Source organism: Dipodomys merriami, unplaced genomic scaffold (genome assembly GCF_024711535.1).
Source record: "Dipodomys merriami isolate MVZ:Mamm:240054 unplaced genomic scaffold, mDipMer1.0.p SCAF_24, whole genome shotgun sequence".
Classification (NCBI taxonomy): Eukaryota; Metazoa; Chordata; class Mammalia; order Rodentia; family Heteromyidae; genus Dipodomys; species Dipodomys merriami.
The window spans coordinates 5,042,773-5,056,453 of NW_027203826.1; the positions used below are offsets into that span (position 1 = coordinate 5,042,773).

General features: G+C 39.1%; 1 protein-coding gene across 1 annotated transcript in view; it reads left to right on the forward strand.

Moving 5' to 3' along the window:
• The first annotated feature begins 344 nt into the window (after positions 1 to 344).
• Rgs5 (regulator of G protein signaling 5) overlaps positions 345 to 13,681 on the forward strand; it is a 49,999-nt gene continuing 36,662 nt past the window's right edge. The window contains exon 1 of the mRNA XM_070034197.1: positions 345 to 511. Within this exon, the coding sequence (XP_069890298.1) occupies positions 468 to 511 (44 nt within the window). The 5' untranslated portion in view covers positions 345 to 467. The remainder of the gene's footprint in view (positions 512 to 13,681) is intronic.

The window sequence follows — 13,681 nt, forward strand, 5'->3', positions numbered from 1 at the left end:
ACACATTCCCTCCACTGTGCACGAATATAGGACTAAATAGTCTCCAAGGAACTTTGTCAATATCTCTGACCTATCCGAAGTAGCCCAAGTCACTCTGCTCCCCAAGAAAGCCCTGCTCTTGACTTTAGCCCGCCTGATATTACTAACTTCAAACACAAATGTCCTTTGTGTCCTGGCTGAACCAGAAGTAGAATGTGGTGGTAACAGTGATCTCCAGTCTTGTAATGATGCAGTGTCTGCAGTCCAGGAAGAATCCCAGCCTCCACCTCAAGCACACTGTGCTGTCTCCAGCCTGCAATTTCCTGAGCAGCTCTCCATTGGTCCAAAGAGCCCCAGAGGGCTGGGAGGAAGCTTGTATTTATTCTGCAAGAGAGAAAGCCTACCCCAGACAGTGCTGAAGTTTTCAGAGACCAGTCCTGCTGTTAAGAAGTTTTGTGCAAAGCTGAGGAGTTCAATAACTTGCCAAAATGTGTAAAGGACTTGCAGCTTTGCCCCACTCATGCCTGGAAAGGTGAGAACCAAATGATTTTAGTTTAAGAGACAGAGGTATGGTGAGTTTTTACTTGAAGTCTATCACCCAAAGGTGAAAGAGGCACTATGGTTTGTGACTAGATTGAGGTGCTTGATTGTGGGTTGAAATTGTCTCCTATCTGTAAACAATAAAGGTTTTGAAAGGTCTAAACTTGGAGTCTGACACGGCATGAGGGATTCCATGCATCGTTTATTGTTCAGAACAATATTCCAAGATGATGCCTATTCTAAAGGTATTTATTCAGAGTAAAAATAATGTGCACTTTTCTTTTCCTTCTCCTCTTCCTTTTCTTTTATATTCTTCATTTTGAGACAAGGTCTCACTCTACAGCCTAAGTCTGGCTAGGAGCTCACCATGTAGCCTGAGCTGGCCTAGAACTTTTGCTCCTCCTGCTCTCAGTCCAAACTGTTGGGGTTACAGGTATATGCCACCGAGGATAGCTTCAGAGTAAAAAAATCTGTTTAAAAATGGAGATTCTAACAGCAAGCTAAATTAGAAGAATACTGCATCCAATTATTATTGTATAGTTCTGACCAATATATCTAACCTCTCCGATTCCACGTTTCTTTATCTGTACAATTATTTAAAAGTATTTAAAAGTGTCTACCTCACAGTCTGGATATTGGGAACAAGTGAATCTATGTATATAAAACTCTCAAATGGTGACCAGTATTAAGGTCAGAGACTGGAGAAGAAAGCAGGTTTGCAATGAGCAAAGGGATTTCTCATTGTACTTTGCACTGTGGTTCTGTTACATGGAAGTCCTAAATTTGCTGAGTGAAAGGAAAAACCTTGGAATGCATTGTTTATTGATTAGCTAGAGTTTCTGGACAAATGGAGCTACCCTTCTGTTGCTCTCTGGCTGTACTTGAGCTGGAAAATACCTGGAGGAAATCTTAAGTAACTAAAAGTAAATAGAAGAACAAATGTCTATTAGAAAATTTAACCTACCAACGCTGCAGAGATAGGAATGTTTTTCCTTTTATTAAGAATGGATTTGATTAAATTTAGTTTGATCATTACTGAAAAAGTAAAAGAAATCCTTACACAATCTAACTCTTATCCCTAAAGGCACTAGGAGTGTTGGTATAAGAAAGTCATATATAATTATTTAGTGGGCCATCTGAACTTCTGTCTTTTGAAAACTTTAGTCTTCTTTCTGATAATTTGCATCTTACTTCAAGACGATTTTTAATCAGATAACAATATAACACTGTTTTCTTTTCCACAGCAGTGTTTTCTAGTGATTGCTAGACTCCAAGGAATCCTATTTCCTCCTTTAAAACCACAGATTATTTAAACAGATGCACATAAAGGAAGCTGATACTAGTTAAAGCATAATAGATGGTAACTAGGGTCCTTGCTGCCCACTGGACCATCCATGGGGAGGAAGATGGGTTTTAATACGGGGTACTGTTTATTGCTGCTCCTTTCTCTTACCTGCTGTATAGAAAGCCTGAGAAGCAGGCAGAGCACAGAGATCTGAAAGGTACCTAAATTTCCTTGAATATGAGGTGGTACAAAATGATTTCTTTCTCAATATTTCTAACTAGGGGAATTTTCACAATGTTAGTGGATCCTTTTACTTACTTGTTATTTGAAAGGATTGCACACTTACATATAGTAGATAAGTCTTTCCACATTAACTAGTGAATAATCAACTCAGGAATGATTGTAAGACCATCAGTCTGGCAAGAATTTTGGGATTGTATGACATACTGCTTGGCATTTGGTGAGCAATTGATGTTTGTTAAATTTTCATTATGATAAATGACAATATGTTCATTAGATTTAATAAAGGAATTCTCTTTATAATGCAATATTATATAACTTGCAATTTGACTCTTTAGCATAGCTTTCCGTTAAAAACTGATTTGTGCCAGGTGCCCGGGGCTCATGTCTGTACTCTTAGTTAATCACTGATTTTGCCCTGTGTATTTTTGTAAACATGCCTGTTTACTAAGACCCACAAATGGGACATTGCCCAATTATTTCTAGTACTGTTTCATGTTTGGTTCTCTGGCAACACTAATGTTGAATCACTCTATGAATCTATTTTTCTTTCTTTCAAGGAATCAGTGCCTAGGGCTGTACATATACTAAGCAAATGCTTTATCTTTGAGCTATACCCTAAGTTCCTTACGCTATGAGTCTGTTATTAACAGTAAACTCATATGTACTGTGGATTAGTAAATATTCATGCAGGATGTCAAAATAGGCTAAGAATCAAACTTTTATTTTTTTAAATTTATTTCTTTTACCATTTTTAAGGAGTTGTACAAAGGGGATTCAGGGGCTTCAATTCAACATGTCAGTTTATGAGTATCATGCATCTTGACCAATGCAATGACTTTTATCATTTTCCCCCACAGCTCCCATTTCAAGATTCCACACATCCTAGTAGTTAAATGATTCAATCTACTAAAAAAATCAACATCAAACTCTTTATTTTTTTTTAGTTGTCATGTCCCTCATCCCACTGGCTCCTATCTATCTCTAAGTTACAAAAGGAACCTGGCTATACTTCAAAGCTTTTAAATTTCATATAAAGTAAATGAGGGAAACAAGTATGCATTGCAAAACAAATCAGTAGGTGTTTTGTTTTGTTCTGTTTGGTTGTTTTATTGTTTGTTTTTTGCTGGTCATGGAGCTCAAACTCTGGGCTTGGGTGCTGTCCTTGAGCTCCTATTTGCTCAAGGCTAGTGCTCTATCACTTGAGCCATGGTGACACTTCTAGCTTTTTTCATGATTAATTGGAGACAAGAGTCTCATGGACTTTCCTGCCCAGGCTGGCTTCAAACTGGAATCCTCATATCTCAGCCACCTGAGTAGTTAAGATTACAAGCATGAGCACCAGTGCTGGCACAAATCAGTTTTTAATGAAAAGCTATTCTAAAGAATCAATCTGCAACTTGTATCATATTGCATTATAGAGAGAATTGTTTTTTTTTTAATTAAAAGGATATATTGTTATTTACCATAGTGAAAAGACTATTGGTTGGGAATGGTATCTAAATTTGTGGCCTGGAGCAAGTTACCTCACTTTCCTTAGACTCTACTTTCTAACTTAACAAGTGACATTGTATCACTGCTTTCTAATATCCTTCATAGCTCCAACCTAGCATAAGCATGGTCAGACAAATGTATTTGATTTCACTGACACATGAGAGATATAACTGAAGGTGTTGCTTTTCTAATTTATTTTTTTCTGAAATTTTGGGATAAGAGTGGAATGAAGAACAACTATCTAGGGCCCAACACAGGACCTGCTAGCTAATTCTAGATGGGAAGAGGAAGGAGAAGGAATGCCTTTTAGGCCAACAAGACAAGGCTCAAGGTACAAAGAAATGAAGGTGAGAGGGCACAGTTAGTTTGGCTGATGCTATGGCATCTAGGTACGGTCCCTGTCAACTTCAAAGACAGCCACACTTGGGCATAGACTCCTGGATAGCCCATCCTGCCTATGACTCCATGATGTCATGGTTTGACTGTGGCTTGGCCTTCAAGGATTTATGTAGTGGCAGTTTGGTCCTCCACCATATGGTCATGTTTGTGGTATGAAACCTGAGGTAGAGATGGGGCTATGATCACTGTAAGAAAATACTCGAGATAATCAGATAACAGTTAACAGTTTAAGGTTTATTTGGACTCCTAGTTTGGGAAGTTCCATCCACATTTGACTGGCTCCATTACTTTTGGGTCTAATACATCATGGTAGGAGTGTGTGGCAGAGCCAAATGGTGCAACTCGTCACTGAGGAACAAAGGAACAGATGAAGGGGGTAGGGTCTCATAGTCATCTTTGAGGGTAAGTCTCCAATTTGTAAAGATCTCCTAACAGCACTTCCTGAGACTTTAACAGAAACTTTTTAAGACAAATTGTGAGCTGAGGATGGGTGGCTCAAGGAGGAAGGATTTGCCTGGCACATGAGAGGCCTTGGGTGCTACAATGCATTACCACCACACCTGGTTGGTTGAAGGGAAAAAATGTGAAAGAAAACCCTCAGCATTTCTATAATTTCATTGGAAACACCTTTGGAATAAAGCATGTCTTATTTCTAATGATTTTCTGCCTTTGGCTACTGGTGAATGTTAGGAAATTGTACGACTTTGGCTCTTTCTCATGGAGCTTACTATTACAACTGCTTTAGTGAATTACATTTTACATTGTACCTTGTTGCTCCTTTCCAATCATTCTTTCATTTAGTCTGGGCAATGTTGACTTACCAGATGCCAGTTCTAACTATTTTCAGATCCCAGAGGCTTACATTATGAAGGGTCTCTGAAAGGTTATCTAATTTGTTTCTCCTTCCCCAGCAAGAATTACACAGTGTGGAATAGATGGTATCTAGGGAGAAAGTTTATTTATGTTTCTGGGGCAGGGCTAATGGCTTTTGTCTGTCCTGTTGGCCAGAACGCAAAGGAACTAAACTGTAATTAATTCAGCCTGGACCAACCACTACTAACAGGAACCAGGATATGGCTGGAAGACAGGAGATAGCAGGTTCCTATCTCTTTTTTCCTTTAAAGTCTCCATCAGTTCTCAGATAACACTGAATCTGTACCATATTTTAAAGACTCAGTCACCCAGAGGATCAAGACAGTAAAATCTGGATTATTACTGACTGCCTGAGAAAGTTACTCCTACTTCATTTTAGGAATATAAAAGTGAATTCAGAGTCCATTTTTGCCTTCAGGAAAGAACAGTGGCCATAACTCTCCCTCTATTATTTGCTACCTTTGTAAACTTGGGAAAGCCACAGAACCGCTTTCTGAGCTTCACTTCCTCAGTGAGAATATTTATCTTGTTGGAAAGAAGTGCCATAAAAATACATGAAATAATGCATACAAGTGACTAGTTTTGTTAGCTGGGCCCTGAGTAATCTACTTTTTGAAGGTAGTCAGAAAAATGCCATTGAAGCCAGTCAATCAAACATCAAGACTTTTTCATATTTCTGCATCAAAACCTCATCTTTTATTTTTATAATGAAAATGAATCTGTATTTAGTGCAACACTTTTTTTTTTTACCATTTAATCTATCATTCCTTCAATATGTTTCACTTTTTAGAGAAAATGTGCTAACTCTTCCAAAACCATTAGAAGACTCATTAAAAACATAGTTTATACTCAAAAATTTAGCAATGGAAGAAGTGGCGCTGTAGCTCAAGTGGTAGCGAGCTCGCCTTGAGCTGAAGAGCTGAGGGACAGTGCCCAGGCCCAGAGTTCAAGCCCCACGACCGACCAAAAAAAATTAGCAATAGACATTTAATACTACTAAATATACAGTACATATCCAAATATTTTCCATAACCTTTTGTAATTGGGATGATTGAATCACAATCCAAAATTTCACATTCTGAGATTGAGAAGCTCTTAAATCCATGTGCCCGTACTGACTCAGGCTAGAATTCAGGGACTGCGTTTTGTCCCTTAGCTTTTCTGCTCAAGGCCACTTGAACCAGACCTTCACTTCCAAACTTTTGCTGGTTAATTGGAGATAAGAGTCTCTCAGATTTATCTGCCTGGGATGGCTTTGAACTGGAATCCTCAGATCTCAGCCTTCTGAGTACTTGAAGTTCAGGTGTGAGCCACAGATACTTCGCTTCAGGTTTCTTAATCTCTACTCTGTGTATCTGTGTATCTGTGTGTCTCTGTGTCTCTGTATCTCTCTCTCTCTACCTCTCTGTAATACATCATATGTAAGAATGAGTAAAGAAAGTTGTATAATACATAGGGAAATTCCTGGATAGAAGTAAGGTGTCCTGAGTCATAGACTTGGCTAAGAATATCAACAAGTGGCTCTCACTAGGCATTACTGTCTATGTTATATAATCCTCTACACTTCTTTCAGCTCTACCACCTTCTTATTCTGAATTTGGACTTCACTTCTTTTCAGGATAGTCTCCATTTACATTTTAAGTTGGCATTTCATCCAAGTCACTGATAAAGGCCAGGGACCAAACTTCAATAGATACAGCGAGTTAAAAATATAGCTTTCTTTTTTTTTTAATTTAATTTAATTTTATTTTTTGTGAACATATTGTACAGAGGGGTTACAATTACATGGGCAGGATATTGCGTACATTTCTTACCAAGCATTGCAGCCTCCTCCTTTGTTTACCCTTCACATCCCTTCCCACCCTCCCCCCTCCCCCCCAAATATAGCTTTCTTTATACTAATTTTAATAACAATGAACTCAGTTTAAAACATCACATAGTAATTTCAGAAAAAAAAGTTCCCAGTTTGTAAAGGTGTATGAAGAAACTGTGGAATAAGACTGTATTTACTTTGGTGAATTTAATAAAGGAAAAGTGTGCTTGACACGAGGGTAAACCAAATCTAGCAGTCTTTAACAATACTCCTTCTCCTCTTCTTCTTCTTCTTCCTACTCCTCCTCCCCATCCTCCTTCCCCATTTATATTGGATTCTTTTCTTTTAAAAAATTTTGTACATTTTTTATTGTAAAAATACTGTACAGAGGGGTTACAATTACATGAGCAAGGTAATGAGTAAATTTCCTATAGAGCATTGTGGCCTCCTCCTTTGCCTCCTCCTTTGTTTTTCCCCTACCATATCCTTCTCTCCCACCTTCACAACTACCCCCCCCCACCTAAACTGTAAAGTTTGTTTTCAACATAGTGTCTTGTACATCTCATTGTTACAGTGGGTCAACCTGTATCCCTATTTAAGCATTTTGGTTTTTCCCTTCCCCTCACAGACTTAGAGAAGTATATATACAAGATGCAGGGCACTGACATCAAATACAGTGAAAACAGGAGTTATACCATTGGGGAGGAACATACAAAGAAACAAAAAAATCACATGGTACATTATAAATACATTAGAAACAATAGCAAGAAAGAAAAAAAATTGTGTCTCTATTTTGCGTTTCATTTCATTTAACATCATCTTCTATGGTCATATGTACCTAGCTTTTGACATTTTCTACTTGTTCTACACATGTACTAGTTATTGCAAATAAGTTGCTATTATAAGGGTGATGTACAGAGAGGTTACAGTTGAAGAGTGTATTTCTTTTTGGACAATGTCATCCCTTCCCTCATTCTCATCCAATTTTATTATACTTAAGTTTGGTCCACAGTTAACTTTGTTCTTTTGTTAAGAGTGTAAATATTCTGAGAATGAAGAGGCAAAAGTAAATCAAGGACGCAGACACATGTGACTTCCGAGGTGTGACACCACTGTGCCTCTCTACACTATGCCACACTTTTCTGCAGCCCATGGAATGTGGCCCATGCATGTCATCTGAGCACCACTCACAGAGAGACTTGTTCGCCTTACCAGTGAAGAGAGCCCATGTCTGAGGCCCAGATGGGAAGGGTCAGGCAGGTTTCCTAGGCTTTTATATCATTACCCAACTTTCATTTCCCAGTTGTGTAGATCCTAGAGGACTGACCATCCTTGGAAGTTTTATGAATTCAGATTCTGATGGCAGAAGTCCATGTTGGGTAACAAATATATATACAATTGCCATTTCAAACCATAGTGTAGACATAACGGCTTGCCTTTGGACCACATATTAGAAATTGGCTTTTTCTTAGAAAACCTGTAGGTACCATCAAGCTAATTACAGGAAGCATACAATTTCAGGACAAGTAATTCACATGCCTCTCTGGGCTCATTTACTTGTATCATAGGTTCTCCTGGTAAGGGCAAATAGGGTATTTCTTAGCAAAGCATTCTACTTAGCCTTCCTTTGCTCCTTCAAAATGGAAATAGCTATATATCTCAAGCTTTAAGGCATTCAGCCAGACAGATTTTAAATATTTTGGACAGTAAGGACTTGATGAATATGTTGGCTCATTGACAGCGACAGGGGCTAGGCCTATCATTTCATTTTCCCCATGTCTTCCTTCCCAGCTGCTTCCTGACACTCCTCAGAACAGCAACAAGCCCAGCTGGACACAGTCTCACTTGTAACCTTGAAGCTCTCTATACCCTAGAAAGATGCTAGAACTATCCCATTTGACTCAGAAGAGATGCTGTAACATAAAGTAAAGTGCTTGTGAGAATGTGGCATGCTCAGCTCTGCAAGTGTTTATTATTAGTAATGAAGTGTGGGGAGCTATTTTGGTCAAGCTATTACTTTTTCTAATATTTTTTTGTGCTGAACATCTGTTTCTTGATGAGGCCCTTGTCTATGGGATTCAAGAGCTTTAGGAAGAATCAGGATGTTCCATTAAGAAGTAGCTTCCTGTACTTTGGCAACTTATTTTAAATGATGGTTTACAAGAGAAGTGTGGGTCCATGGGAGTGTGGGACCAAATGACATAGACATTGGGGACTTTGTCAGAAGGTCTAGGGGTCTGGTGGTTTCTGAATTACAAAGTTCAAGAAACTTAAAGTTAGTTTCTCCATGTCCTACCTCCAAAACTAGCATGTCACCTGAACAGGCTCATATACCCTTGACTGCATACACACATTTCAGATGTTGTTGTTTGTGTGTGTATGAGTGTGTGAGACTTAGGTAAAAATTGTTGAAATCAGATATTTATACAAACAACTGAAAGTGTGCCTGAACTTGGCAGGAAGGAATACATTTTCTTTCACAAGGATGAGTGTAAATTGCGAGGAACTTTTTCTTTCTCAGGCGCGTGTGTCTTTCTATCATGTTTTATATTTTATGTTGAATAAGAAAGGAAGCTTTTGGCTCATCTCATATGCAATTCACTTCTGACACTGAATTTGAGTTTTTCACACCAAGAAATTCTCTACTTGTTACAGACATTCATCGGGCATCTATGTTACTTAGTTCATTTTCTGCAGCTGTAACAGAATACTTGAGGCTAGGTGATTTATAAAAGAAAGAAATTAATTTAAAAACAAAGGAGAAGGCAACAATGCTTGATAAGAAATGAGTTCATTACCTTACTCATGTAACTGTAACCTCTCTGTACAGTATTTTCACAATAAAAAAAACATAAAAAAGAAATTAATTTCAACTCAGAGTTTTGGAGGCTGAGAAATCTAGGAACATGATTTTCACATCTCATGGGGCCTTATAACTTGGAGGTTCAGTTAAAAAAAAAAAAAGAACCTGCGTGGAAGAGCTAAAACCAGGAGTGACAACCTTAGTCTGTAACAGGCTGCTTCATAGTAACTAATCTAGTCCTGAGAGAGCTGTATTAATCCTTCGTCATGACTTAATCTCCTCATCAGGATTTCTATACTTCTCAGCACTATTATTATACTAGGGATCAAATTTCAATATAACTTTTGCAGAGATCCAACTACATTGAAACCAGTGCAGCACCTTATGAATCAGCTAAATTCTAACACGATTGGGAGTTAACGTTAAACTCTACAGGCTAGGGATTCAATCCCACAAAACTGGTCCTCCTTCAGATGCTAATTGTAAGTTTTACTATAAACAGAGCTTTCCGATGAGTCTTTCTATAAGCATAATATTTTTATGTAATGGCTTATAAAATTGAGGGAAATATTTACAGGCTTATCATAAAGGATATTACCAAGATTAAAGATGAACAGATAGATAAAGAGATGCACCTGTCAAAGTAGGAGTTTTCATGACATCTATGGGTGCACCTCTTCCTCACCCCCATCCCTCATACTGAGAGCATGATATGTCATCATTGAACTGCCTAGAAGGTCTCTGAAACTTGTACTTCAGAGAATTGTTTGGAAGCTTCATCATTTCATTAGTTTTCTATCATCATAACAAATACCAAAGACAAATCAACTTGTAAAGGGAGAAGAGTTACTTTCACTCACACTTATAGACAGTCCAGTCTATGATCCATTGGCCTCATTGCTTTGGGCTTATAGTAAAGTAGTCTATCATAGCAAGGTATAAATAGTAGAGCAAAAGTTCTTACCTAATGTATATGATGAGAGTGAGGGGTGGGGGATAGTGAGGAGGAGGGGTAGGAGGAAGGGGAGGGAGAGAAGGAAGGGCAGGAGGAGAAGGAGGAGAAGGTGGAGGAGGAGGACAATCTCCTAATATCCCTTTCCAGGGACCATCAGTGACATAAACCTCCATCTCAGCTATGGCTTCTAAAGCTCCCATCACCTCCCAATAGTGTTGTGGGTGGGAGGCCAAGACCTTACATGGGCCTTTGGGAGGCATCTACACCAATCATATAAGTACGATTGATTATTATTAACTCAATATTTACCTTTGTTTCCCCCTCCCACCTTCTAAATGGATGGGAAATGGGGCTGAAAGTTCCAAGTTTCTAAGTATGACTTTGTCTTTCTGGCAATCAAGCCACTATCCAGGATGCTAGCAAGTGTCTTCTTATAACAACAACAACAAAAAAAGATGTTCCTATCACTCAGGAAATTCCAAGGGTTTTCAGAAGCCTGTGTCAACAACCAGAATCCAAAACCAAATGTAAGAAGATCTCTATTACTCCGGAAATTATAAACTTTTTAAGGGCTATAGGCCAGGAACATTCCTTACTATGCCATGGTCTAATTCTTGTTCCCTGGCCATGAACCCCTTACAGTAAAATAATTGCAAAAGCAAGATACTGGTACTCTATTAAGATCACATTTCATTTTTAATGACTAACTCAATCCATCATCATATTATATGTAAATGCCATTCGGGTTTGCATACACCCACTTGATACTATCAGGTTCCAAAAGCAAGAGGAGTCTCAGAAGCATATGGATTTATACTTTCTGGAATCTGTCCTATTTGGGCTATGAGATATCATCTCTTACTCTGAGATTCTTTTGAAGTCGTAACATGATATTAAATTTCCTTCATTTCAAGCTCCTTTATTTCTTTGTCTCAACTACTATTCCCCCTCTTCCCTTACATCTAAAGTTCTTTTTGTTGTTGTTGGTGTTGGTTGTGGGGCCTGTGCGCTGTCCCTCAGCTCTTCAGCTCAAGGCTAGTGCTCTACCACTTGAGCCATAACTCCACTTCTGGATTTTTTTCTGCTTAGTCAGTGCTGAGGAATTGAATTCAGGGCCTTATGCATGCAAGGCAAGCACTGTACCACTGAGCCACCTTCCCCGCCCTCAAGTTCTTTTTTATTTTTTGTTCTTATTTTGGGAAAGGGATACTAATTTGCACACCATTTTATTTTTAGCCCAGAAAGAACCTCCTCATCAGCTCACTTCCATTCATACATAGGTGCAGACCTACTGGCTTCCTTTTATCACTACACGCTATAGTTACAATCACTTTTTTTGTTAGTCATGGGGCTTGAACTCTGGGCCTTGGTGCTGTCCTTCAGCTCTTCAGCTCAAGGCGAGTGCTCTACCACTTGAGCCACAGTGCCACTTCTGGTTTTCTGGTGGTTAATTGGAGATAAGACTCTTGCGGACTTTCCTGCCTGGACTGGCTTTGAAGCACGATCCTCAGATCTCAGCCTCCTGAGTAGCTAGGACTACAGGCATGAGCCACCGGCACCTAGTGCTACAATCACTCTTAACCTCAATTTTACCAAACTGGATGAGAGCAGAGTCCCCTTCAGTCTGTGGAATCACCAGTATTCCCAGCATTACATTTGTATCTCAACTCTGTTGATCATCTCATGAAGTAAGTGGGAAAATATGTGAGGCGATAAGGGAAAAAAAACTACAAAGCATAAAGGCATAGAGCATTCCTTCCCACTTCTTTTCCCCCAGAATAATATACAATTCAACTTGCTGGTCCCATTTGTTTATCTTTCTTTGGTTGTACTATCTTCCAACAAGATGTCATTCATTCATCTTGGATCCATTATCTCCTCTCTCTCCTTTACTCCCATTCATGTTGAGGGTAAGGACATGCTTCTGAGGGTGTGAAAGCCCCCCTTTCATGCATTTATCTCCACCACCTCCCTTCCATTTTAGATAAGCAATGCTTCAACTACTTGGTCCCCTTCCCCATCAAGCTATCATTTAGAGAATGATATCTCTGTGCAAATTGTTGGGCATTTTTGGTGATAAGGTGTATTCCTTTCTCTGAAGGAATAACAGTCAATGATCCAAATCTGCATCACATCTACTCCGGGGCTTTTGTAGAACTCTGAACTTAACATCTAACAGCAGAACAGCAAAGCCCAATCCAGATTCTGTGTCTTTCCCATTTGCAACTCTCAAGGCTAGCAGCTTTATTCTCACCTGCCAACTACGTTCAGAACCTTCCCACCAAAGAATCTGCTGACAGTCTCTGCCTCTTTTGCTGACAAGCAGAAAAAGCGCATTGTGTCTTAAAACATACAAAACGATGTGCACAGATTTAGCCCCTTGCTGTAGTGCTCTCCTGTCCTCTCATTTGATGAATGCAGGCAGTCACCACAAATGAGAACATAGGAATAGTGTCATGCTGAATCCAATCACCGCCCTAACCTAGAAGAGGGATCAGATGGCAGTGACATGTTCTACTTTAAAGCAACTACTCATAATAATTTCCAAAGGAAATAATGCCCCTACTGACATTCCTTTAATAAGGCCAATTTCCACTGCCCTTCTACAAGCTATTGGCCACCACCTGTGAGTCAGTAAAACAAACTAATAAACAAAAAACCCAAAACGTATTGCTAGGAAGTCAGCATACCAGGTTCATGTGTTTTTCCTTCTTTGATTATACTGACAATCTTCCAACAGGACTTTGTCTGTTTGTCCTGGAACTGCTGTTTGTTCATAAAGCAAGCATCATATACATAACTCTTTTGGGCACTGCCATTTCCCTTGGAGTGTTTCTCTGACATGACCCAAGACATTGGGGGCATTTCAGGTTCAAGAACACTGCATGTCTTTGGTCATAGAGACAATTTTGATTAATTTGCCATAGCAAGCTAAGAACTGTCACTCACATGGAGTGGTAAAACAGCCACATGTCCTAGAGATTAAGAGGTAGACATCTTTGGAGGGCCAATATTCAACCCATGATGGTGGGAAATGAAAGAATTAAACTTTTTACCATGTAGCTTGTTCTCCTTACTCTCTTTGAGCCTGTTTCTATGCCCTCTTAACTTTTCTTCTGTCATCTGAAGGGAAATTTCTCAGCTTTGGGCCATGTCTTATCTAGGATTTATATCTATTTTTCCCTTTGGGATTTTTCTAAGCACCCTCTCTGGCAATGCTTCCCAAAGTTCTTAGTTCCCAGGACATTTTTCCTTGATGTGTTCTATATTTGATAGTCTATCAGTTGTGACTTGCTTTTA